This window comes from Myiozetetes cayanensis, unplaced genomic scaffold, assembly GCF_022539395.1.
Source record: "Myiozetetes cayanensis isolate MyiCay16 unplaced genomic scaffold, myiCay2020 scf4, whole genome shotgun sequence".
Classification (NCBI taxonomy): Eukaryota; Metazoa; Chordata; class Aves; order Passeriformes; family Tyrannidae; genus Myiozetetes; species Myiozetetes cayanensis.
The window spans coordinates 71,788,283-71,814,819 of record NW_026087631.1 but is presented as its reverse complement, the minus strand read 5'-3'; the positions used below and the strand labels follow the sequence as shown (position 1 = coordinate 71,814,819).

Here is a 26,537-nt window from a genome sequence, read left to right as displayed (position 1 = left end):
GTCACTTTGAGCACTTCCAAGAGTTGCTGCCATGTAGTTGTGTGCTTCATTTTTGCAAAGATACCCCAGGTAATGGTGATGTCTGCTGGCATCTTAAAATGCAGACACAAATGCTTTCAGCTCAGACTGGGATATGAGCTGATGTGTGAGAGCTCCAGCTGTGCAACCACCTCTCTCATCCTGGGAACGTGTGGGTCGGAGGAAACACCAGTCTTGCTCATCACAGCTCTCTGAAAGCATCGTCTGTATTGGTGGTGACTGGTAATAGTGTAGGCTGAGAGGTCTCTGCTCTGCTGGTGCATCATCCAAAATGCAAAAACGTCTTTATGCTGTTGTGACTGGGGCTCTCAGCTTCTCAGTTCAGTGGCAACAGCTGGTGGTGTAGGAGGCAGTGGGTGCCAGGGCCCGAAAGGAGGCTTCATGGGTCATTTTTAATCAAAATTTGGTGTTGTCAGAGATGTGGGTGCTGTGGGCTGCTCTTGTTGGCGTGATGGAGGCTCTGCCTTGACCTGTGGAATTGCTAATGCTGGGCAGTGTTCTGTGAGTGCAGATATGCACAATTCACTTATTTTTTTTTTTTTCTCTTGAGTGATATGTTTTCTTTTTTAATTTCCAGCTTTGCCTCAGATTTAATAGCCTGTATCTCAAGATGACTAGTCAAAACTCAAATTTATTTCCTCGTGTGAGCTGTACTTACCTTACATGTCAGCCTTTTCTCCCCAAGACTTACACAAAACAAGGTTTATCTTGCTGTGAAAATCCACCATTTATTGGACATGGTGGAGGATGTATATTTTTCCTTATAAAAAATAAGAGAGTTTGCTTCTCCTTTGGCCCTTGCACATACAAAGAGTTGTCATTACTGTCTTGTATGTTGTAAAATTCTCAAAAACAGAGAGAGTCTCTAAATGTATGTGAGTCCAGCAGAGCAAACCAGTGTTGCTCAGTCAGAGTGATCCTAAAGGCTTAATCCGAAACTAGAAGGTAAATATTTGACTTAAAATGTTGGTGTGCAGTGCAGGTGTCTTTCAAAGTGTGGTGTCTGATTTTACGATGCCTCGGCAGTGGTGCAAAGCAGGACTGTGTTTGAATTGTTTGCAGTGAGTCAAAGGGTTTAGGTCGTTGTTAAAGTTATTATACATATATTGGAAGGTAAAGATTGGAGTCAGTTATGCCAGAGATGACTTGAGGCAGAAACAGATCTCCATGTGGATGTTTAAAACTGGAAGCTGGTGCTGCAGTCCCATCAACCACCACCAGCCCTGGATACCTCTTGCACGGTGATGTGCAGCAACAGCAAGTTGTTAATGTGATGTGCTCCATCATGGGCTGGGTGAGCTCCTGTTGTGCTGGGTGACCAGGATGGACATTGTCTGCCTGACCCCAATCAGCGTTTTCTGCCCCTTATTCCTGGTGCTCCATCAATGAGCAGAATTACCAAAACCTCCGAGTCCCCGGGCTTTGTGTGCCAAAAAGAATTAGATGTTTTTCTTTACAGCTTGGAAGTACAGCTAATGCAAAAGCCTGCGGGAGGGCAGAGAAGGGATGGGGAGCTTCTGGTGGCAGTTTGAGTCAAAAATTGCAGATTGCAGTGATTTTAAAGGTTACCAGTAGGCTGATGTGGAACACACAGTAGGCTTTTTCTCTTTACATTCACGATGCTTGGGAAATATGTTTGTGTTAGTGAATGCTTTTTGGCAAGTCACTCCTACCCAGTTCAAAACAGGCTGAGTCTGATGCTGAGAACCCATTCTGGGTGGAATGGGGGGTGGCTGTGCCAGGACTCAGCCCAGCAGCCTTGGGTGCACACCTTAATGGTATTGGCCTCAAGTAAGCCCTTGTTTTAAGGAGGGGTGATTGCATGTGCAGCTTTTTAAAGTGCATATAAGCCCTGTGCTCTCTTTTTGTTGTATTTGCATTAGAAATGCCTTTCTGTCTCCACACGATTTGTTGTTGTTGTCCTGAAATAACTTGGCTGAAGCACAGATGTTTACATGGTGTAACGCTGGCACTGCAAGCCATTCTCCATTCCCTTTGCTACCAAGGTTTAAGGCTTTATGTGGGGAAGGTGTTAAAGTATCTGAATCAGTCATGGGTGTGTTAAACAGGATGAAAAAGTATTGAAAGCAGTAACCTCAGTATCTGAAATAATCTTCACCTCTGCGATGGAGCAGTTATTAGAATACCAAATATACCATAGCACTGGCCTGACTGAACTTGCTTTGAATGGGGAAGAGGTTTCATCACTGCAAGAAGCAGTTGCAGTCACTTATCAAGGTTCTGCTTCATCCATTTCTAAGTAACTGTGGTTTGAAGGAGACGAGTGCCCTTTGGGGAGCATCCCAGTCCATATTCCAGGAGATGAATACTGCTTGTTGATATATCTCCTCTTTCTTCTTTCCTAGCCTGTGCTGAAGACTTTTTCTACATTTCTCAGGGAGGTGAAACGTCCATCAATGGTGTGGATGACGCTGCTGACTTTGAGAAAACCAGGCATGCCTTCACCCTGCTTGGTAAGGGTTTGCTCTGCTTGGAGCCTGCCCAGCAGAAGTCTCTTGCAATTGTTTTGGGTGTTTTGCCTGAATTATAATCTTCCTGTTGACCTAGTTGGCTTTACTTTGTTCTTCAGTATGAGCTGCAGAAGTGTTTCTTACAGCTGTCTGCAAAGCAGCAGTGAAATAGAGAAGGACACAGAATTTAGGAGCAACTTAAACAAACCAGCTGCAGCTATTTTTTACACTTGTTTACAAGCAGGAAAAGAGCAATTACTCTGCAGTTCAATCTTTGTTGGGGCTGAGGGTGATGTCACTTCTCGGACCATCACAGTATTGTACCAAGTAGCTGATTTCCTGGAAATAATGAGCTGAGTACATCCCTGCTGTGCAGAGTCCATCTCTGCGTGGCAGCTGCAAAAACCATGGCATGCTGCAGTGGAGCAGTGCTGTAGCCTGCCTGCAGCAGTGGCTATTGGAAAGGAAGAGCAATTTTTGCTGGGGAAAACTTCCCTGGTTTATTAATATTTATCTGAAACCATGTTTTTAAATCCTGTTCAGTCTCAGTGCCTTTCAGTTGCATTTCATATGTTGTGAGAGGAGCTCATGATGCTCACAGTTGGCTGTGAAATCCCCTGACCAACTGTGCCAGCAGTGAGCATGGGCACTCATTTCAAGCATTGGAACTACCAGTGTTTCCCAAAAATTTGTCCTGTTTGTGTTCAGATGGGCTCAGTCTCTTTTTCTTTGGGGTGATAGCGGGGTCTTGTCATTACCCTCCTCTTGTGTGACTTCTAACTGTTAACTACTCCAAAAATAAGGCTTCTGTTTGCTCCAGATTTGCACACAGGACTGTAATCCCTAGGGAACTCTCTTCCCATCCCCTTGGCACGTGTAGTCTCTCTTTGTTCCCCTTCTCCACCTCCCCGAGCAGCCCCCCTGTTTCCCTGCTGGTCTCTGGGAAGTACTGTGAGAGTATCTTCCTCTGCTGCCACTTTGATGATGTTTTCTTTCTCTTCGCATGCTCTGCCTTTCCTCGTCTTTCCCTCAGTGTTTCTCAGCTCTGTTTCTGTTCAGGGCCTGGTGATACTGCTACTGCACTTCTCAGTCTTTCCTTTCTGTGTGTAACAAGAAGAAGTCAGATTTATCTGCAAATCCCCACCCTAGCCAGGCTTAACTCCAATTAACAGTTCCAAGAAACAGCAGAGCATTGGTCCTTTTAGTAACCTTGAAACCTTTCTCACTGTGCTGATAACAGAAAAGTCCTGAGAGAGAGAAAGGGAAGCTCTGGGTAATTCAGAAACCAGCAGGTGATGTCTCAGACCTTGGGTGGATAATTAGGACACCAGCCCTGAACAAAAAAGGGACGCAGAAACCCAGCTGGAATGTGAAAAGAATGCAAGATACGGCAAGAAGGCCGTGTGCAGGCTGCTGCTGAGCAAAGCTCCTGCTGGGAATGCCTATAAATCCTGCCAGAAAAAATATATAAAGCAGTAAGATCTTATATCCCCAGTAAAGACTCACAACACATAGCTCTTTTTGAGGCACTGGGGACAGTAAGGCAGAGTTCCTCTTCACCTCCCTGGTGCCTGGCTGTATCCAGCTGTAGCACCACTTTGGATGTGTTTGTGCATCGTGTGCAGGCCTTTAATTTTCTCTTCTGTTTGTGGGACACTTGCAATATGTTGTAATTTCTGTGCTTCAGTTTTCAGCCAACAGAAAACAACTCCTTGTTCTGTAAAAGCCACAGAGCTGTTACAGCTCTGACCCTGTTTGATCATTATAGAGCAGCACCCTTGGTTCTGTGTGTATTAAACCCATCTGTGTTAAAATTGAGTGTTTACGGTGTGTTGATTGGAAGAAGTCTCATAATTCTGAAAACCAGCAGCCTGGGAAGGAAAATCAAACACCTTGAGTGTCTTCAAATAAACTGAAAATTGCTGTTTGTTTTCTGGTGTGACAATCAGCTATCAATTGTTCACGCAGGAGTGAAGGAGTCTCATCAGATGACCATTTTTAGGATAATTGCGGCCATTCTGCACCTTGGGAACTTGGAAATCCAAGTGGAACGAGGCAACGAAACCTGTAGCCTGTCGGTAGGTCACTAGCTGGAGTGGGGTATGTGGGGAGCCTGCTATGCTCATAAATCAGGCCATGTTGGATGCACTGAGCAGTATCCTTTAGTAGGAAAGCCCTTTGCCCCCTGATTTTCTTCGCCTTTTTTTGGAAACACATTATAATTTCCTAGTTGCTTTGTTTTTCCTTGGAGTTAGTGCACTGTGCCTCCTCTCTGGCCAGCCTGTAGGCAAGATCATCCAAAGATTATCATTTTACATCCCAACACATCTCCAACTCTTCCTGCTTCCCTAAAGAACCTGGTGTGCTGTGTTGGGGAACGGTGACTCCACCAGCAGAAGGTGTGATGCTCTAAAACCACTTTCCTACAGGCAAAGCCATGGAGCTGCTGCTTGTGATGCAGCCAGTTCAGTATCCAAAGGAACACTGCACAGTTAATTAGCAAGAATAAATAATACAAAACATGCCTGAGTGGCAATTTTTCCATTTCTCTGTTTGTTCGGAGGTTGTGGGGGGCGGGGAAGAAAGCAGTTATTTGGAAAATACTATCCTGTAAATTATCATTGCATCTCAGGCTGGGTAGTTTGTTCCCAATTAAAGTATTAAAATGGGTTCTGCACACAGTTTTAGTGTTACCCTTGAGATATCTTGGTGTTCAATGCATTAGGTGCCGGAGTAATTTACTTGGTATTTGGCAACATGGATATGTTGAAGGAGGTTCTGCTTTGGCAATGTTGAGTTCTGTTAATGAAGTTCATGTTGTTTAATTACCTTCAGATGTAATTGGAAGGTTTTAAGTTAATTCTGTCATGCCTTTGAATCTGTAGTCAGAAAGGTATGACAGCAATAAAGCATCCTAGAATTCTCACAAAGTGCACTTTTATTCTCCATCACCAAACCAATTCAGCATTTGTATGTGCACATATCTAACTGGAAAGAATTTACTTCCTTTACATATATGTTATTACACAGAAGAAAAGGAATTTGTTTTCTTATTGTCCCAAAAGCAGTGCCCACTGTCTTAGCAGAATAGAGACTCAGAGCTGCCTTGCCTTGATGGGGGGGAAAATACATTGCACTAAAGAAAATGAAGTTCACATATAATTTTATTAATTGCTCAAAACCCCAGCCCTTCTGGTAATGCACAATTTGTGGCTTTGTCATTCAAAATGGGAGTTAATTTGTAAAAGGTGTCATGGCAAAGCCTAAGCTTCAGCTTAAGAGCTTAATCCAGGTTGCTCTGAAGGAGTGTGTGGTTGCAGCTCCAGGAGTAGTAAAGTGGAGAATACCCTGTCCTGTGGAAATCTGCTCTTAGTTGAAAACTGAGACCTCAAGGATAACCAGAGCAGAGCCGAGCCGTGGTGCCACTGTTTGGAGCTCTGTGTGAGCTGTTCCACTCATGTCCACGAAGACTGGCACAATTGGATGAATGTCACTGCTCTTCCATTCCTGCCAACCACAGAGGGACACAGTCTCTCCCTAGATAGTTGTGGAAATGCCTCTAATTCCTTGCAAAGATCTTGGGTGTTAAAATTCCCTTTTGGGGTGTCACCAGCCTGCTGACTTTGGCTCTCATCCCCCTCTCCCAGAGCGAGGACGAGCACTTGAAGAACTTCTGCAGCTTGCTGGGCGTGGAGCTCAGCCAGATGCAGCACTGGCTCTGCAACCGCAAGCTCGTCACCACGACCGAGACCTACGTCAAGAACATGTCCCTGCACCAGGTGGTGAATGCCAGGAACGCCCTGGCCAAGCACATCTACGCCCAGCTCTTCAACTGGATCGTGCAGCACATCAACAAGGCCCTGCACACCACTGTCAAGCAGCACTCCTTCATCGGCGTGCTCGATATCTATGGGTAGGCGTGGTTTCTGCTTTTTAGGGCAGTTTAATTTGCCCTTTGTAATTTGTTTTTCCCTTTATAATTTGTCTTGCTTGCCCTTCTTAATTTGTCTCGCCCTTCGTGATTTGCCTGGCCCATCATAATTTGCCTTGCCCTTCTTGCAGGGCACTCTTGACTTCGGCTTGTGCCAGGTGATTGGAATGATGGGAAAGAAGCACAAAAAAAAGCACCATCATGTGTGTTTTGCAGTTTGTATCCTCCTTTAGATTGTACAGTCTGACCCCAGAACAGTTCTGTTTGAGTGCTGGCTTTGGGAGTTACCTCCCGTGCTGTTCTCATTTGGGATTTCTGTCTCATTTGCATCGAGCTCAAGATGAGCTCGTGGTAGAGGTGCCAGTGTGGAGACCAAAGACTGCACTTGGCTCTGCCTGGGCTTGCTCTGGGATTTGAGGAAAGTACTTTGCTTCTTTAGCTGTGAAAACGCTGTTGCAGGGCCCCTGTGCCAGTGAGAGCTTTTGGAGGGGTTTGTTAACCTGCGGCAGGGCCATAAGGTGCAAAAAGCTTCTTGCAGCCTCAGGGGCAGCGAGCTGCTTCAAATTTGGGCTGAGTACCAGTCATTGCCTGGTCTGTCCTCGTGGCACTTGAGTGCTGGGAGATGAGGGATGTGAGAGGTGTTTTGTGAAGGGTTCATTTTAGCTGGAGTGCCGCGAAGAAGGAGAAGATGGAGGAGAAGGGGATTTTGTCGGTTATGGGGTGGAAAAGGAAAGATACCTTGTGGGTTTGGGTTTTACCCTCCACTCTTTAATCGTCATCCTTTTTCTGTCTCTCTGGGGAGCAAGGACAAAGGGAGAAGTCCAAGGTTTCCCAGAAAGGTGGTGGCTGCCCCATCCTTGGAAGTGTCCAAGGCCGTGTTGGATGGGGCTTGGAGCAACCTGGCCTAGCAGGAGGTGTCCCTGCCCATGGCAGGGGGGCTGGATTAGATGACCTTCAAAGGTCCTTTCCAACCCGAATCATTTGATGGTTCTGTGGTTCTAAATGGGACAGCAGTGGCCTGCTGTGTTCCCTTAATACATTAAAATGCTGAGCTGTTCCTGTTTTGGAGGGGAGGGTGGAATGCAGAATTTGTAGCTGCTTCAGGAAGCACTCCCTAAGCCAGTGCAGTCACTGTGCTTGCTCAGTCCCAAATCTCCTCTCATGCCAGGCTCCTCCAAGGTCTGTCAGATCTAAGTGAACCTGTATTTCAGAATGAAACCCTGCCAAAGCAGTGCTGGGTCAGAACAAAAAGAAAGTTTTTATGGCTGTAATACCTATACAATTGCCAGAGCTTGATCCTGTGTACAAACCCTCCCAGGAGGTTTCTACAGCTACTGGTGTTTGGGATGTTGATTTTGACATCTGCTGGACAAACACAGCAGCAGAAAGGATGCTAGAAAGTGCTGGAGCATCAGTGCAACCCACTCTGCCCATCTCCATCAGCAACTGCTGCCGTATGGCAAGGCTTACAGGAACACTTCTATCAAGAACGATAAGAATACTGTTCTGTTTGGTTTGGGATTTCAGAGGGATAGCTTGAGATGGTGAGGTTGCTCTTTCAGGCTTGCAAGTTTCTAGGCTCTCCTCAGTAGGTAGCACAGGACCTGAAAGATCTCAATTAACTAAATGGGAATGGCACAGTCTTGTTCAAAGACTGTATGAGGTAGAGAAGCTGTTTCCCGTAAGTGTCTCCACAGATAAAAAATTTCAGCAGGCTGGGATGTGATAAATAAAGCTCTGATATCGAACTGTGTGGGTGATAGTGGGTCAATACAGAAAATTGGATGCCTGAGTTAGGAAATCAGGCTTTCAGAAATCTGAATGAAAGGAGACTTGAGGATAATACTCGTGAAAGATTAAACTGGGCTTGAAAACCTGTTGGTGAGGAAGAAAACCGTCCTTTAGCTGCAGGTCTGTGCATCACATCTAGTGTGTGGGCAAACTGATGCTTTAACAGCACTGCTGTCACCATGGGGTGCAGCAGGGTTTTTTCCCCACAAGGATCTGCAGGTCCTGTTGAAAGAGGCAGATTTGCCAAGGAAGGGTGTCTGTGTTCTGCCTGTAATGCTTGTGAGAATATGGTGTCCTAAAAATCCCTTTTTTTGAAATGGGTGTTGCTGTCTAAATGCTGAGTGATTAACAGTGCAGGGAATTTGCGTAACGATAACCTGTCTCTGCAGTCCTTAAAAGTGGTTTTGTTCCCCAAACTTGGGGTTTTAGGGAGTTTTAATGCATTTTGCCAAATATTAGAAGTTTTTTTTTCCAAATGTCTGTTGTTTTTCCTTTTCCCTTGGGAGAGGGATTGAGCTCCGAGAGAGGATGCAGAGGCTGTAGAATTTGTCTCCAAACTTTCTAATGTTCGACTTTGCATCCCTAGTTCTCTGTTAACGTTGAGGTGACGGTGTGCAGCATTAAAAGCCTTCCTGTGTTTTTTGAAAGCACGTTATTTGCCACAGCAGCACTCCTGCAGTCTGTCTGAGGAGTGGGTTCACGTGGCATTCCTGGACTTGGTGGGGACGGCTTGTTTTCACCCTGTGAAGGGAAGTGTGAACACCCAGGTGGCCAGCTGTATGCTGGACTTATTTATGAACTTTAAATATTTTAGCATACACCCTGGTGCTACAGCGGATTTAGGAGATACCAGTCACACAGCAGAGTGGGGAGCAGTAGAAAAACCAAAATATAGTGTTTACCCCCTGAAGTCTACTGCCTCCAAGCTGGATGTGCCTTCTGGGCAGTCACAGGGATGAGCAGGAGTGGTGAATATGCTTATTTTTTGCACCAAGATCTAATGCACTAAAATGAATAGAAACCAAACAGGCTCTGCTTTGCTTTTCCTTTTCCTGTTAGGATGTTGCCTTGGTGAAGTCACTCTGAGCAGGTAGGACCTCCTGGCCAGCACACATGTAGAGCTGGTGACTGATCTGCTCTGTCAATTAGCAAATTCAGCTGGTGGAGTCCCTTAATAAGATATTTAGCGAGAGCTCCCTTGGAGCTGATGTTGTACAGCTGCTCTGCCCCTGGCTGGTGCTCACGGAGAAGGTTCATAAACCTCATCTGGTGTCTCTGAAGTGGATATAAAGTTTCTACTCCGATTTCGTTTCCTCTCATAGTCCCGCTCTTGTTGTGTTTTTCCACCCAGCTCACCATCCCTCTTCGTCTGTGTTTTAATTAAATCTTTTCGTGCCCTGCTGCTGTGATCATGAACCTGCAGGAGTTGTGTTTCCAAGGAGTCACATCCCTTTAGCTGCAGGAGCTGGAGGTACCGACCTGCTTGGCACGATGGCTGTGCAACCAAGATCAAACACAGTGGGAGCTCTTCAAGGGGATGTTCATCACTGAGGCTCAGGCCACGTGTTTAATGTAAATATTTGTTGTCCCAGAGACCAAATTTCGTTGTGTTAAAAACTGTAAGGGAAAGGACTGAGCCTTCTCTGCTCGGCACAGGCTGCACCAACTCCAAGGGCAATGCCAGCCCTGGACAGGCAGAGGGGAAGCAGTCCCAGGGCTCAGACAGCAGTCTCAGGGGCTGTGGGACTGATAAAAGCACAAAAGCAGCTCATTTATCCCGTTCTCCTTTTTCTTTTGCCTTTTTGCCTTGTATTTCCCCAAAGTCTCAGGCATTTTATGTGGTGAGGGCATTGTCACCTGGTAATACCTGGGGAATAGCTGCATGACCTGGATAACAGCAAGGTAGTCCTCAGAAAGCAGCAGAAAAACGGATTATTTTAGGGAGGCGTGGTGAAAAAAAAAAAAAAAGGCTTCATTTATTTAGGGCTTTGAGATTGTTCTGCCAGCTCCTGCAGTACCTATTACCTGAACAATTATTTAGCTGTGTATTTATCATTACAGCAGCTTACTCATTTAACACAGGGAGCCTTCCCACTTCTCCCCTTATTTTAATCCTTACAGTCATATGCCAAAGATTTTCTTCCCCCCTTCCCCCTTCCAACTGTGCCTTAAAAATAGAAATAAATAAAAAATAGTTCCCTGTGTAGCTGAGAAGGTCCTCTTTGGTTTTTTTAAGAGCAGACCTGGCTCCCTGTGCCTGTCCCTGGATGTCATGTGCTTCAGCCCCAGGGGCTCTACTGGCTCTCTGCTGCTTACCTGTAGTTCACATTACTAAAACTTCATATTTTTCCCCTTCTATTTGTGACGAGGAAGCCAGTTTTGAGCTTGGTTTGGAGTCAGTCTCTGGAAAGGTGGGGTAAGGATTTGGTGAGTGGAGTTTTGGAAGGTGATGAAGAGAGGGGTCACTGAGTACAGCTCCAGACTTCCTCTAAGGAACATGGAACTGGAGCTGAAATCATCATTTTCCCCCTCTGCCTTCCAGAATTTGCTTGCTCATGTGTGTCCAGATTTTGTGCTAACAGGGGTGCAGTACAGAAGCTATAATTACAAATTTAATACCTTCTTTTTCTGCTCTCTTGAATTACATTAAAAATAGCATGTTGGGTCTTTCAGGACAGCGGCTCCTGTTTCTTCATCACCTTTGCAGTGAATATATTTGGACTTAATATTTCATAATATTTTTCCCCAAGAGAGGCTGTTACACTTCTTGTCTCAGACAGTGCTTCTGCGTGATGGGCAGGAAGCTGCAGTCATGCCAAGTATCTCATTCGTGCATAGCAGGAGAGACCTCTAGAATCCCTTGAGCTGTGCCAAGGAGAGGGAGATGTTTTGAGGAATAAAGTAGATCTGGGATAGAAGGAATGCAAGGAGACAGTTGAATAACTGGTTTTCCCCATTGCACAGATGACACCGTTGCAGGAAAAGGAAAAAAAAAAAAAAAGTAGATTTTGAGACAAAGCAACGCTTAATGCTGATTTATTCATTGCTTTGCAGGTTTGAAACTTTTGAAGTGAATAGCTTTGAACAGTTTTGTATCAACTACGCCAACGAAAAGCTCCAGCAGCAGTTCAACTTGGTAAGGTCAGCTTGGAAGTGTTCCACAGAACTTAGCAGAAAATGTAACAAGGCAAGATTGTTGTACGTCTGGCTTCTGTTTAATGCCATTCACCTGCAGCGTGGACAGATCGTGTGGCCAGCATGAATGTAGCCCCTGGGATACCTCTCTCCCAGGCATTGCATTGAAATGGCACTAAATATTGCCATCGAGTTGAAAAATGTTGCTCAGTTGATGTATAAGCTTGATACTGGAAAGAGGCTTTATGTTTTATGCAAAGGTTCACTAGGGTTTTGAGTAAGCATATAATTTGCCGTTTTCTTGGTGTAGTTTCGGTCCTAAAGCAAAATCTGGATGGTCTTGTGCCAGGTCCTGATTTCCAGTGTAAGCTAAAGTATGGGTGTGGAAACCTGCCCATTAAGTGTGGCTTAAACCTGTGAAATGAAAACTCTGTATTAAATAGCAGGGTTGGACACACTCCCCACTTTTCACTTGGGCATGCCTCACAGAACCTGGAGACTTTCCTGTTTTATTAGAAACAAGTGCTTGCCTGCACTGGAAATGAAACCAGTAAGGGGTTTGTCTTCTGCTTTGGTTGTAAGCAGGGAAAAAATTACTATCGGTTTCAGGACACAAGGGAAAACTTGTTAAATTTGAGCAGCTAAGTACTGCAGATTAGTTTGGCCCTTTGAAACCATATCATATGCATGGCCATGAACATTTGCAGTCTATCTGAGGCATCAGATAGATCACTGCTGCTAAAAATGAAAAGTAAATTATGGATTGTATTTGCGCTATTCATATCTTACTTAGTATGTTGAACTATCACTTCTGAAGCTTATAAATTCAAGCTCCGAAATGACATGTTTGAAGAGATTTTAAAAAGCTATCTTTGAAGGAAAAAAGTGCATTTGAAAAATCGTTTTTTCATATGCTTTAGAAATATCTCAGAAATATCCAGAGACAATTTATCTGCCTGGGCAGAGGTCTGAGATACATAAGCCACGCAGAGGCTTTTTTTTTTTTTTTTTTTTTTTTTTTAATTTTTGTTATACATTTTTTTAAATAAGAAGCTTCCATAGAAGTGTCCCTGATTTGGTCAGATGCTGCTGCTGATATCCCTTCTAGGATGATAGGTGCTCTTTGTGAAGCAGATGGGGGGACACACTCTCAGCCCTGGCTGAGCTCCCACTGCAGGTCACTGCTTTAATCAGCAGAGCAATAAAGGAGAGAGGGATTTTTGTCAGCCCAAGAGATATATGTGTCATTGCCACTTCAATATGTGGCTTCCACCTCAATGTAGTGACAGCGTCAGTCGTTTTCTGGGGAAAGTCATTTACAGCCTTATTTTCCCCTGCCCCGTGGTTTCCTAGTGTAATGCTTTTATTTTCCTTGCCAGAAGCTAAATTGTGTAAATGGCAGAGCCTGCACAGGCTGAATGTGAGGGCCCCTAAAGCCTCTGTGGCTTCTGGATGTTCTCATGGAATACTGCACTCCAGTGGGGACGGGGGGTGGATGTGGAAGGGGCTGGCTGGGGCCACGGCCAGTAACTCCACTGTTCTTCCACTCTCAGCACGTGTTTAAACTGGAACAAGAAGAGTACATGAAGGAGGGAATCCCTTGGACTCTCATAGATTTCTACGATAACCAGCCCTGCATAGACCTGATAGAGGCCAAACTTGGGATCCTGGACCTGCTGGATGAAGAGTGCAAGGTAAAGAGTGTTTTTCTGAGAGGTTAAATAATGGGCTTTAACCTGAGGTGCCTTGCAAGAGGGTAAACACCTCCTTTACGTGTGTTGCTGGGGTACCTGAGGCCAGGGTAGGCTGTTGGCATTTGCTTTGCCTTAGAACACTTCAGAGCCTCCTTGGCAGGTGTTTGCTACCAGCCTGGTACCTGATCTCACCCTGTGCTGCCAGTGCTTATGTTTCTGGCCTGGTTGTACTTAGCAAGAGCCATTGCTCCAGACTTGATTGCTTTGGTGTTATCCAGGAGCTGTAGTTCCTCCCTGTCTCAAGCCTTATTTTGCCTCACGGGAAATCCAAGTCCTCTTGCAGTAGCTATTTGGGGTAGAGCTGATTGCATTCAGTGCACAGACTGCAGAGACTTGTAATGTTGGAGAGCAGTTTGCTCTCTTTCGCACTCTCTCTCATACTGGCCAAAATTAAAGCTTGTTTAAAAGTTAAGAAAGGCCAGAATGTCAGACCTTCATGAGAACCCATAAGAAAGGCTGGACTCCTTATTCACTCACTGCTCAGTCATGAATTGCCAAATATACCTAGGAATAAGAATTCTCAGATGGGAGATTTTTTTGAGAAGTTGGGATGCCTGTTTTGAAAGTCTTTGATGCTGGAGACCTCCTGCTGGAAGGGGATGGGAACAACCTTCCTCCTGGATGTACCTGCCCTGAGGAGCCTCAGACTGGTTTTGCTATGGTGTGATCCAGCAAGTTGTCCTTGGGAAGAGTTTCCATTGACACTTGGATATATTCTGTGACTGGAAATGTCTTGCTGGTTGTGGAGGATATTTGAGCGTTTTTGAACAAAGGCAGGGAGGAATGAGACAAAGGGTGGTGAGAAAGCTGAAGTAAGGAGGGGCCCTGGCCAGGATAGTCGAGGTGATAAGAAGGATGCAAGAAATTCCTGTTGGCTCTGTGGGATCCATGAATAGAGAACAACAAGATCTGGTGGCCTGAGAACAGGAATGTCATATTGCATCAGAAGGAAAGGTTTTGGATCAATTATTTAGACTAATGCCCCTGCTGGGATGGATTTAAGGAGATGTATGACCTGTCCTTACCTGGGAAGGGGGTGACCTGTCAAGTGTTTGCTCTCCTCCAAGCGACAGGGCTGCCTTCCCAGGCACGATGGGGCTGTCCCAACCTGCACATCCCCAGCTCAGCTGGGGTACAAACACTTCATCTATCTCCTTGTGATGAGCCAGAGCTGGGGCTTCAGCTTTTCAAATCCTCCCTCAGGAAGACTCCTTAAAAATGAGAACAAATTAAACTTAATTTGATGTCCTTAAAAATAGCATCTCAGCCAGTGCTGGCTCGGAAGGAGGCCAGAGTGTTTGCTTAATGTTCAGTACCATTTCTTCTGGTCTCTGTGTTATTAGGCCTGTTGAATTTTTCAGTATCAAACTGTCTCCTGGATAACTTTGAGGACCTTAAATGAAATTTCCCTTGTGTCTTGTTGGGAGTAACACCCTGGGCTCCTCTCTGGGGCACATGGCACTGGTTGCTGCTGGTGACATTGCCTTAGACAGAGCAACTCCCATGCACCACCAGTAACATGGGCAACTTTGCTGCAGATCTGCCTGGTACTGCTTTTTTCATCTGTGCTTAATTTTTTACCAAAAAGAAAAAGAAACACAAGATCTATTCCCCCCTTCCCCCCCCCATAAAATGACAATTATCTGGTTATTTACCTGTCAGTGGGGGATGCTGTCATTAGTCAGAAGCCCTTATTATAGGCCCTGTAATCACCTCTTTTATAATAACCTGTAAGTGTTCTCCAGCTTTATGAAAATTTCAGCAAAACCTGTCAACTGAAAGCACCAGTTTATGGATGAAAACCTTTACCCCCGAGGAAGTGTTTCACCTCTCAGGGTGGGATCACAATAGGGTAATTGCACATCACCTCATTAGGACCTACAGTGGTGGATAAATGTACTGTGGGACTTGAAAGGGCATCGAGGGGATCCTGGCTACATAATGATGCCCTAGCACAAATGCAGAGGGTTTGTCACTGGTGTTCTTGCTTCACAGTATGGATTTTTTTCCTAATCTTTGATGTATGGATGGGGAGGAGGTGGCTGGGAATGTGCTAAAGCAGTTCAGCTGGTGAAGGCCATATGAGACCTTCTTGTCCCTGTTTAGGAAAAAATTGAAACAGAAATTAGCCATGAAAGAGAGGACTCTTGAACTGAGATTGGAGTGTTAAGGACTAAGCCTGTCTCATGAAAGCAAATGAGAAAACCCTTAGTTCTTAAAAAAGATTTTAAGATATATAGTCATAGAATGGTTTGAGTTGGAAGGGACCTTAAAGCTCATCCAGGTCCCTGCCATGGGCAGGGACATCTTCCACTGTCCCAGGTTGCTCCAAGCCCTGTCCAGCTTGGCCTGCAACACTTCCAGGGATGGGGCAGCCACAGCTTCTCTGGGCAACCTGTGCCAGGGCCTCACAGGGAAGACTTTCTTCCCAATATCCCATCTGACGCTGCCTCCTGGCAGTGTGGAGCCATTCCCCTTTGTTCTGTCACTTCATGCCTTCATGAAAAATCCCTCTCCAGCAGGTAGATGTTTATGTTTGGGGTTTTTTTAAACAGCTTTGGAATCTTAGGATTTGGAAACTACTGTAGAATTGTTAAGGTTGGAGGTGGCTTCTGGAGCTCATTTGGTCCTACGCCCAGTTATGCCCTTGGTCTGCCCAGGAGTCCTTAAAATCTCCACGGACTGTGACCTATGTCCTCTGCTAAGTGATTGGTGGAGTTCTTGAAGTGACTTTTCCCTGTTTCCTGCACTGGAGTTTCATCTCCCCAGAGCTTTTGGAACCTCTTGGTTTTGCTTTGGCCTAAAAAAGTGTCAGAGGAACAGCAAGGGTTCACGCCCCATGCACCGTGATGGTGTGATGATGAAGTCCTCAGGCACAAACTGATGAGCCTGAAGAGATGGGAAAGGGCAGAAGGGCACCCAGGAGAACCTCCCTGTGGAGAGCTGTGAAGTGTGCGTGGAGTCACCGTGGGACAAAGTGAGGTGATGGGAAGTAATTTGGGATAAGAGCAAAGTCCTTGAAGAGAGCAAGGAGATGAATGTAGAGCCTACCAGAAGAAATGAGCATGAAGGAGGGGGGCTGTCTTCTGAAAATCCAGGTGTGAGAGTGTTGCTTGGATGTCTGAAATGCATTTGGGTTACGGTTGCACTTGTTGTGAAGGAAATTACCTTGGTGGAGGGGGCAGCACACTTCTTAGGTTTTGAGGTTTTGAGGGGATGTGTGAAGAGTGACTTTCACTCTCTGGAGAGGTGCAGCCCGCTGGAGTTGGCTTTTCAAGAGACTTAAATTACCCTCAGAGGAAACGGAAAACTCTCTGAGAAACGCAGTCAAGTCTCTGTGTCAAAGTTGAATGAGCTGTCCTGCTTTTCAGGATGAAACTGCTTTCCCTGTGGGAATGCTGTTTGTCTTCCATGTGCTTCCCAAGTGCCTTGGACATGGCTTTCAGGGGCACAGTGTGATTCTTGGGTCCTGCGCAGGGCCAGGAGTTGGACTTGATGATCCTTCTGGGTCCCTTGCAACTCAGGACGTTCTGTGATTCTGTGATTCTCTTTGGGAGTACAGTCAGAGATTGCTCTGGATTCCCAGGTTTCTCCATGAGGTGTCCTGCAGCCACTCTGCTTTAATGCTTTTGCCTGTGATGTTGGGATGGGAGTGCAGATGAAAAAGTTAATGAAAAAAACCCCTGTCCATTAGCATGAAATGCACTGAAAAGGGTTCAGTCAAGAACAGGCTGTTTGGAGGGGTTCACGAGTCAATTGCAGAACTGTTGTCCAAAATTTGTTAGGGATCTTGGTGAAATCCTTTCTGCTGAGGAGCAGCCTGACCCCGAGGCTGCCAAAGGGGGACGTTTCGCACCAAACCCAGAGACTCCCTCACATTCTTGAGCTCTTTTGTGGCTCCGTTTTGTGTTTTATGGCACATTGCCATCGTGTTATGCTGTTAATGTGCCAAATGCATTTTCTAGTGTTGTTCAAAAGATGCTCTTTAACCTTTCCCGTGTCCTTCTGTCAAGTGCCAGAAACACTGAGGTCTGTTTCTGGCTGACTGCTTTTCAATCCCGCTTGTCTCCGCGCATCGCTGTGAACTTGGGTATCTGAGCAAATGTGTTTTCCTTGTCTGGACTCGTTAGTTTTTTGAGCATCAGAAACGAGCACATCGCCTTCCTGTGCTGCCCTGTCCTGTCCAGGGGGATTTCTGCTCCACGAGCAGAGGTTGGACCTCTGGGCTTTCCTTTCGGGCGGGCCGCCCGATCCGATGGCAGAACAACCTCCCCCATGTCATGCTGTCAGATTTGATGACTTTAAAGCCAGGCACGTCACTTGCACTGGAACGTGTCTCTGGAGCACAGAGGAAGCCCAGGCTCTTTTCAGGCTTTAACTTGTATTGGAGTTAAGGGCAAAAGAAATAATATGTAAATGGCTTTCAGAGGGTTCACTTTTAGATCGTTAGGTTTGAATCATAGAATCCCAGAATGGTTTGGGTTGGAAGGGACCTTAAAGACCCCCTCTTTCCATCCCCCTGCCGTGGTGGGGCATGACCTCCAACTAGACCAGGTTGCTTCAAGCCCTGTCCAACATGACCTTGAGCACTCCCAGGGATCCAGGGGCAGCCACAGCCTCTCTGCCCTGTGCCAGGGCCTCACCACTCTCACAGCCAACAATTCCTTCCCCATATCCCGTCTAAATCTACCCTCCCTCAGGTTAAAGCCAATGACCTTTGTTATTTTTTTCCTTTTAACTGTCCTCCTGTTGGAGGTGACGGTAGAAGGCATCTCAGCCTTTAGTCCAGGCAGCTCCTCAGCTGGCTGGTGATCTCGGTGGGTTCTTGATCCTGGGGTGCAAGATGGGCAGACTTGAGCCTGTGGGGTGACCCTGGCCGTGCTGGGTGGCGTTGATTTCGGTTGCAGCAGCTCCTGGCAGCTCAGAGGACAGTGCATGGAGGAATTACACACCAATTTTGTGCGGAGTGACAGAGGCACGATAAGGAGGACGAGCAGAAGCAGTGACCTTGGGCGCTGTTGCTGGTATAAGTTTTGCCTCGTTTAAAGATTCCATACAAAATACTTGCAAGGCAGTCACTTTTCGTCTTCCCCAGCCCCTAAAAAAGAGATGAGATAGTCTCTAAATAACTTTCTCAGTGGCTCTAAGGGCCTTAAACTGCCAAGCTAATACCAAAAGCTGTTATAATAGTGCAGATAATGGCCCTGTTAGTTTTTATCTCTGGAACTTTGTCCCGATCAGGTGCTCCTCCAGGCAGCTAAAAATACCCTGGCTGCAGGACAGTGAGCAGGGTATGGCAAAACCCTCTTTTTGGGAGGCAGGAGCGAGGCCTTTGAAGTTCAGCTCTGAGATAAGCAGGTTTTTCAGCTAAGTGGATGGCCTAGAAGAGAGCTGGTTGCAGGGTAAATCTGCTCTCTGCAGCATCCCGTGGCTCAGGTGCTCCTGCTCTGCATCTGTGACTTAGTCCTGAGCAGGAGGCATCTAGCTCCAGAAAGAATATCTTTTACATATAAATATTAAAAATAACTGATGAAAAGAAACCCATCTGCATTTATATAACTCTGCAGTTTAAACATGCAATTCTATCTTGCCTAAATAAAACATGTATATAATTGCATAACTAAGTGCCTTTTTAATATTCATATGTACTCTCTGTTATTTCTATGCGTATCCGTAATTGGCCACACTTAAAACCTGTGAAATATAAATAAATCTAGGTTAGCATGACATGCATGAGTGGCTGCTGCATTTAATTCACCCCTGTTACTGGGGATAGGCAGGAGATGCTTATCCTGGTGTCCAGAGCCCTTCTGGTGTGTTTTGGTTTGCTGCCATGAAATCAAAGGCTGCTTCAGAGCAGCACTGAGAAATAGTCCTCATCTGTCTGGAATTTTCCTTCTCACTGTTTACTGCCCCTACTTCCACCGTCTTTTTTCTTATAAAGGTCTGTGTAAAGTCCTGATGGATGATCCAGAGCTCTCCCTGGTGCTGCACAGTTGTTCTGTGGTTTCTAGGCTTTTGTACCATCTAATTTCAAATATTGCCTAACACTTCTCTTCCAGCTGTTCTCCTTTCCTAACCTAAATTATCTAGTTGGTCATTTTTTTGTTAAAAGTTATGTGTGTGTAAGTGTGTATGTATGTGCAGCTGTTCCTGTCCCACTGGCAGTGATCCATGGGATGGGCATGACCCCATCAGCTGTAGCTCTCAGTCTTCAAGAGTATCAATTTCACTCCTTGTTTCCTTTGATTTTCAAGAATTTTGTTCTGTGTCACGCTTGTTGGGTTAGAAAAATACGAAATAAAATATATTTACAGCTAGGTGCTTTCCTCAAATGCCCTTATGTTTTTTGGAAAGTTTTGGGGGTTTTGGCTGGTTAGCAGAGAAGGATCTAAATGTATCCTAGAAAAATTACTCTTTATGGGAAGTGTAATTATGTATTTAGTATTTATTAAATATTAAATTACAGCATATTTTTATATGCTGCTATACAGTTGTATGTGCTGTATTCACAATTTCTTGACAGTATATTGCATTAGCTTAATTTAACCATTATTTAGTGGGTAAAAACTGCGGGTGCTGGAGAGGATGGTAAGCTAAAGGTTTCTTTTAACTGTTAATTTGTGAAAAGTAGCACATTTCCTTGCTGCACAGGTAGTACTGTGAGGTGTTCTTTTAAGTAATTGCAGTTTTTTAGGATTTCTTCATTCTCTGCCATATTCTACCAAAGCAATTTCTTGGGCAACACCTGATATCTTACTGTACAATGGCCAAATTCTTTCAAAGGGTGTCAATTTGGCATCCTGATTTCAGTCTAAATAGGAGGCAGAGGGAGGGCTTGGCATCCAGGACATCCGTGGCACAGGAGATTTGGATGTGTGGGAAGGGGACATGGGAATCGTTTGGCTGTGGCAGGACAAGTATGTGGGTCTGAAGCCCCAGCCCTGTGTGTAACTGGGGTTAAAACATCATGGGGCTGGAATCCAAGTGATCCCAAAGTGGCAGAAATTTCTTAAGACTTATAATTTTACTATTATTTGATTTTAGTATCTAAGAATTATTATGGTACTGCCATTATTATTTTAAATGAGATAAACCAGGGCTTCCTACGTGTTTTCTCAGACGGCAGTTTCTGGAAGTATTTGCTCACCAAAAATAGCCCTAAAAAAATAATGCTGGTGTCTGAGTCATTAATGCAACTTAAGTGTAAAAATACCTCCTTAATCTTTGGGATTTTTTTTTTTTCCGTGCAGGAGCAATTCTGTGTGTTGGAACAGAACTGGCATTTGGGTGTTTTTCACTGGCAATTAAATTTTAGTGTGTTTGTCAGGAATATACAAGAAAATAGGTGCTAGAACTGGTCCATCTTCCCCCCTTGCAGGTCCCCAAGGGCACTGACCAGAACTGGACACAGAAGCTGTACGACCGCCATGGCTCCAGCGAGCACTTCGAGAAGCCCCGCATGTCCAACACCTCCTTCATCATCCTGCACTTCGCTGATAAGGTACCTGGGGCTGGAAACAGGGAGTGCACAGAAGGGGAAAGGAACAGCCACGTGAGGGAAAATTAGTTCACAGCCCCAGCGAGCTGCTTTTCGGTGACGGGGTGGCAGTGATCTCAGCTCGGTGCTTGAGTCTAGGTCAGCTCCGAGGCCTTCAGCCTCAGAACTATTGCTCTAAGCTGTAAATTGTTGTGGTTTCTAGACGAGAGCAAAATCCTCTTTTTCAAAGCTGCGGCGAAGTGAATTTCTGTAAGGGCAGCTTGACAAAGAATGTATTGGAAAAAGGAATTACTTTTGAAGGGCAGGGGCTCCGAGTGTCAGCGAGGCACAGTGTGGGGAGGAGGTGAGAGGTGATGCTGGGCTGATCCCACCTTTGTGAGGGAGAAGATGCCAACAGTGGGACTAAAATGAACTAAATCCTGCTGTCTGGAGCTGCAGGGACATGTCCATGTGCTCCAACTTCATCAAAACCCTGATGTGACAGGTGCCACTCACAGCAAATGAGAATTTCAAAAGCTTGTGGTTATCCCAAAGACCCATTTGTTGGAAAAAAAAAAAAGACCAGGGATATGTCTCAGGAGCAGACAACAAGCAGGTGCTTTGCTGCCATACATGTGCTTCTCCTAACCAGGTTTGCCCTGGATGTGAGAGGCACTTTTTGTGGTAAAGGTTGGTACTCATCTTTCCTTAGGCAATTGATTTTGCACTTGTATCCCTCACAATCAATATCTTTCTGCAAGTTTTACCTTTTTTTTTTTTTTTATGGTCACTTATTTCAGCCAACTTCAAATAAAAAAAAAAGAAATTTTCTTCTGTTCTCTCTAAAGTATACTTTAAAAAATGTTTTTCTAAGTTCCTTTGCATCCCAATGCTCTGCAATTTCAAAAACTCAGAGACCTACAAGAGACATAACCACAACATCATTTGAGGTTTATTGATTACCTTACAAGAAGATAAGGAATGAACAAAAGAGTGTGTAGAGTTACTGATGAACTTCGCATTTTTTCCCTCTGGTTTCCATACAGAGCAATTTAATGACAGTCTGTGTTTGCAGCAAGGGTTGTGCTTTCATTCAGATTCACTTCTTCTGATTAAAAAGTGACCTTTAAATTCCTCTTGTTCTCCCCTTTGCCCCTCTCAGGTTTTTTGGGTGAGCTCCTGACAGCAGGGGAGTGGTGGGAGCACCTTGTCCCCGTGTGGTTTGACTTTACCCTCTGAGATTCCTTTTGTCTCCATCGCTAGGTGGAATACCAGAGTGAGGGATTTCTGGAGAAGAACCGGGACACCATATATGAGGAGCAGATCAGCATCCTGAGAGCCAGCAAGGTAAAAGCAGTAAATCGTGGCAGTGGTCCTGGTTGGAGCTGATGTTGTGTGTTGCTGTGCCATGCCACAGGGTGTTGGGTATGTGAACATGTAACAGCAGTGAAAGGGGAAAATATGTGGGATGTGGAGGAGGGAGAAAAGGGAGAGAGGAGAGTGCTGGGGGCTGTAGTCACACCCATGTGTGAAGGTGAGCGGTTGTACGTGTTCTTTCACCCTGGTGTTGGTATCCTGTCATCACAAAAATCGTTTCCAAACCTGCCGATCCTCTTCTTTTTCGGTCACCAAGAGCCAAAATTAGGAACAGATAAGTTACTAGGTGTTGTAAATCCCATTTAACTCTTGCTTGGAGCTCCCCACTCGTCAGCTGGCACTGAAGGTGCTATCATAGAATCACAGAATGGTTGGGATTGGAAGGGACCTTAGAGATCATCTTTGTTCTAAGCCCCTGCTGTGGGCAAGGTTACCTTCCACTGGACTAGGTTGCTCAAAAGCAAGGTGATCCTGGGGTTAAAAGCCATGGTCAACAGTGTAGTCTGTATATTGTGGGTAGCCTTGATGACCCTATCACCCTCCTATATGAAAATTGCTGTTTGTTTTAGCTGTAGTCCATCATACATGTCCCTGTGTTTTCTAATTACTTTAATAATTAGTATGCAAAAAACAGGGTTCATACAAAATGCTGGAAACGTTACCCAAACCCTTGAGATGTCCCAGCTGCTGTGGAGCTGTTTCACAGCACTGCCAATATACAGTTTTAACAGATTAACTCATATTGATGATCACGCTGCCAATTCCTGTGATACAAGGCCTTGTGCCTTTCTCCTCTCAGGTGTTGTACAAACAACTTGTCAACACCTCACTGCTTCAGGTGCCGGCAGGGATGTATTGACTGACCTTGACTACCAGGTCTTCTGGTAGAGAGCATTTTGGCTCTCAGTGTTTAAAATCTCCAGCGGTTCTGTGGGCTGGGGATTTGGTGGGATGTTGGAAGCAGAAGAGCAGTAGCTCTGGGGCTCTGCAGGCTTTGGTGTGGGTCCTGCCTGCAGTGAAAGGGCATTTGGCAGTGGGCTTCAGGTTGGACACTTCACAGTTCTATGTATAAACTGAGCAGATTTTACGCTGACTTCCAGTACCACACTCTTCTCTCCACGGGCACTTGGGTGGATTGGGTTAAAGGTGTCAGTGCAGACATCTAAGGAATCTCAAATACTTGCTGTTTTAAAACCAGACCAAAAGTTCTTCCCTGCAGCCTTGAGTCTTTCATTGTCAATTAATGAGATGAAACTTCATAGACAGCCTCATCCCTTCCAGGGGCAGCTTTTATTAGGGAGTTGGTATGAAAATCCAGCCCTGCAAAGTCCAACACCTGCATCCTGCATCCAAAATCAAGGCTGCATGACTTTGGGGCACCTCTGTCCCGCCAAACCTTGTGTGTGGTTTAAGGAAGGAGTACATCTGCTTTTCTGCAAAACATTTCAAAGCCTTCCACAGCACAGGCCAGTAGGTTACATTGGTTTTGGATTTTTTTTGCATTACAGAATTTGGACCCCCCTGCATGTTGCAAGCAAACGTGTCACATATCCAGGCTTCTCTTTGTGCCACCCTCCCTTGGGTTTACTTCTGGCTGTCGCCTTCCAAAGGCACCCTAAAAAAGGAGTGGGGTGAGGGGAGATGGAGGAAATAGTGGGTTTAGGAGCATTTTAAGCAGGAACTTGTTCCTGTCAAAGTTCAGAGATGAGAATGGGAAATTATTTGACTGTTATCAGTGGCTTGTCCTGTGTCCCCACCAGGAATTCATGTGAAGATGACAGGATGAGCAGATTTCTTATCCGTGGGGGTAGTTGTGAGACAAATAACTGTGAAACTGGACATTAATAACACCCAAACCAAGAGCTCTGCATGTTCAGGAAGCTTCCCAGGGCAAAATCTGGACATGATTAGAGCTTATTAGAAATGCCAGGTAGCCTCCAGGAATAATTGATGCTGTATGATGAATTATTTAACCAGTGCTGAACTTGCTGTTGAAGTCAGCGGTGCAGAACTGGCAGTGTCTGGTAGGGATTTCTGTTTGACTTGGTTGCAGAGGAGAGATGTAACCCCTTGCTGGAAAGTGTTGGGGACCCTGGAACTCCTTCTGCAAAAATAAGAGATTTTTAAAAAATGGTGAAATAGGTCTCTCTGTCATGTATAGGGACTATAATATAATACCAGAGCAGGCTGGACTTTCATTTAATAGCTAAAAACACCACCAAACCCTGCTCCTTGCAGCTGGTTTGCTCGACCTAAAAAAACCCGAACAAATCAAACCCTAAAAAATTAATGTGAATGTCTTAGGACCAAAGATTTGAGTTTACCTGTCCTTCAAACTAGGTGAATGCTCCTTTGGGATCAGGTGTTTGGACCCTGTGGCTTCATGGTGGTGGCTTTGTAGGCGACACCAACATCTGCATTTGTGATCACAGAATCACAGAATGGTTTGGGTTAGAAGGGACCTTAAACACCATCTCAGTCCCACCCCCTGCCAGGGACAGGGACACCTTCCACTAGCCCAGGTTGCTCCAAGTCCCCTCCAACCTTGGACACTCCCAGGGACGGGGCAGCCACAGCTTCTCTGAGCAGCACAAAACACTCTCAGATGCACTTGGCTCTGAGAACATTTGGGAGACAGTTTGAAGAATTTCTGCCTTTAAGCCATTTCTTTAGTGACATGGGGGCAGCGACTGTTATCAGCCTGTGCTGATGCTGTGCTGTCCTGGGAAGAAGAGCAGCAGGAGCATCCTCACCTTCTTCCTGAAAAGCCTCTAAAACCTGATGATCTGCTCTTGGTTTCCTTAACCCCTGTTTGCCAGCAGATTGTGTTATCCTGGGGTGGCTTTTTTGCCTCTTGCTTGCCATGTGCCTTCCAGGGCTATAAACAAATAAAACCAATTTTCTTTTGCTGTGAAAAGCAACATGGTCTCTCTGAACCAAAGAGAGTTGCAGTGGCAGTGCCGAGTCTGCTGCTCAGAAGTGCTAGTTTGGCTAAAACTTAAATTTGTGCTGCAAAAGGCTGTGATGTGAGGACTTTGTCCTGTCCTCAGGACCAGGCCTCCATACAGTATTCACTGCTCTCTTCTTTGTATTCCCACCAAAGTGATGTGGAGGGCAAGGGGGAACACTCAGTTTAACACAGCAAGGACCTAAACACCTCTCCACCAACAACCACATCGCTGATGAAGCACTCCCACTGAGGCAGAACTGCCTTCTGCTAATTAGAATGCAATTAATGCCATCAACAGGACAGTGAACGAGACTTCATAAAGCAGCTAATTAGTCCTGTTAGCACCGGTCAGCTAAAACAGTTGAGAGTTGATGTTCTTTTGAATTAAGGAAACTGATTTGAGTACTGATGGAGAGGAGAGCATACAGGCATGCTGCACAGGTATTGTACTCCAGTTCCTTTGTAATTACGAATAATGCACTGATGGTTTTGACTCTGCCAGTTGGGAAGGAGGGATCTGTCCTTCTTGCTTATCCCTCAGCACCTCTACAGCAGCTGTCAGGATGTCTCTTTTTTGGGGGGGATGAAGTGTCAGGCAAAGAAGGTGAGAGCCTTTATTCTGGTAGGAGTTGAGTAAGCCCCAGAGATAAAAGTAAAAAACTGTGAATATGAAGCAGATCCTTAGCAGGCACTGTCCTGGAGCCCAAGAAAATTTAACAGCCCTGCTAACCAGACCAGATTTATGGTGGCTTGCTTAATATTCAAGTTCCCCAGTCTAATGCAGATTTGAATATCCTGCTCCTTAAATAATAATAATTAGAAAAGGACATTAAGTGCATTTGCCAGCTCACCTGTTCTCCCGTCTAAGAGGAGGAAATGTTGCTGCTGGCTTGCCAGAAATCCCAGTCTTTGGGGATCTGAGGAGCCAAATGTGGTGCACCCAGGGCTGTGGAATGGCAGTCCTGCTGCTGCCTTGCCTGTTCAGCTGATGGGCAGGTAATTAGTGAGGAATTGCTGGGGTCTTTTTAATTGTTAGAGAAGCAAGAGTGCCTCTGGGGCTGTGGTGGGACCTTCTCACATGGAGACTCCCGTTCCTGGGGTGTGTGCTGTTCAGGCAGCATCCTTGATGAGGCCAGGACTGGATGAGTATGCTGGAATCAAGCCCTGCGAGTGAGGCCCCTCACATGCGGGAGGTTTTGTGTGACAAGACTTCAGCCTCCTTGTTTTTGCACATTCAAGGTCTGATGAACTATGAGACAGAATGGTCTCATGGTCCCGATGTGGGTCATGTACACAGTGCTTCTTGCTTTCACTTTTCTTGCCCTTTTTCTCTCCTCCAGGCTTAAGATGGGTAAAAAAATGACCTGAGCAATGTGACTTGGGTGGGCTCATTCCCCCAGTGGGCAGGGCCAGAGTTGCTCAAGTGTTATTGTTTGTTTTAGTATCCAATGGTGGCAGACTTATTCCACGAAGAGAAGGGTGCTGTGCCTGTCACTTCCAAGGGAAAGGGAACATCGAAAATCAGCGTCCGTTCTGCCAGGCCACCCATCAAAGCTGCCAACAAGGAGCACAAAAAAACAGTGGGACATCAGGTAATGTATAATTTGAA

At 45.5% G+C, this 26,537-nt stretch overlaps 1 protein-coding gene across 1 annotated transcript in view; it reads left to right on the top strand.

The window, feature by feature from the left end:
- MYO5B (myosin VB) overlaps positions 1 to 26,537 on the top strand; it is a 117,655-nt gene that overhangs the window by 27,420 nt on the left and 63,698 nt on the right. Inside the window, exons 8-15 of the mRNA XM_050329856.1 lie at positions 2,406 to 2,513; positions 4,479 to 4,588; positions 6,158 to 6,423; positions 11,287 to 11,368; positions 12,921 to 13,061; positions 20,503 to 20,625; positions 21,865 to 21,948; positions 26,371 to 26,520. Of these exons, the coding sequence (XP_050185813.1) occupies positions 2,406 to 2,513; positions 4,479 to 4,588; positions 6,158 to 6,423; positions 11,287 to 11,368; positions 12,921 to 13,061; positions 20,503 to 20,625; positions 21,865 to 21,948; positions 26,371 to 26,520 (1,064 nt within the window). The remainder of the gene's footprint in view (positions 1 to 2,405; positions 2,514 to 4,478; positions 4,589 to 6,157; positions 6,424 to 11,286; positions 11,369 to 12,920; positions 13,062 to 20,502; positions 20,626 to 21,864; positions 21,949 to 26,370; positions 26,521 to 26,537) is intronic.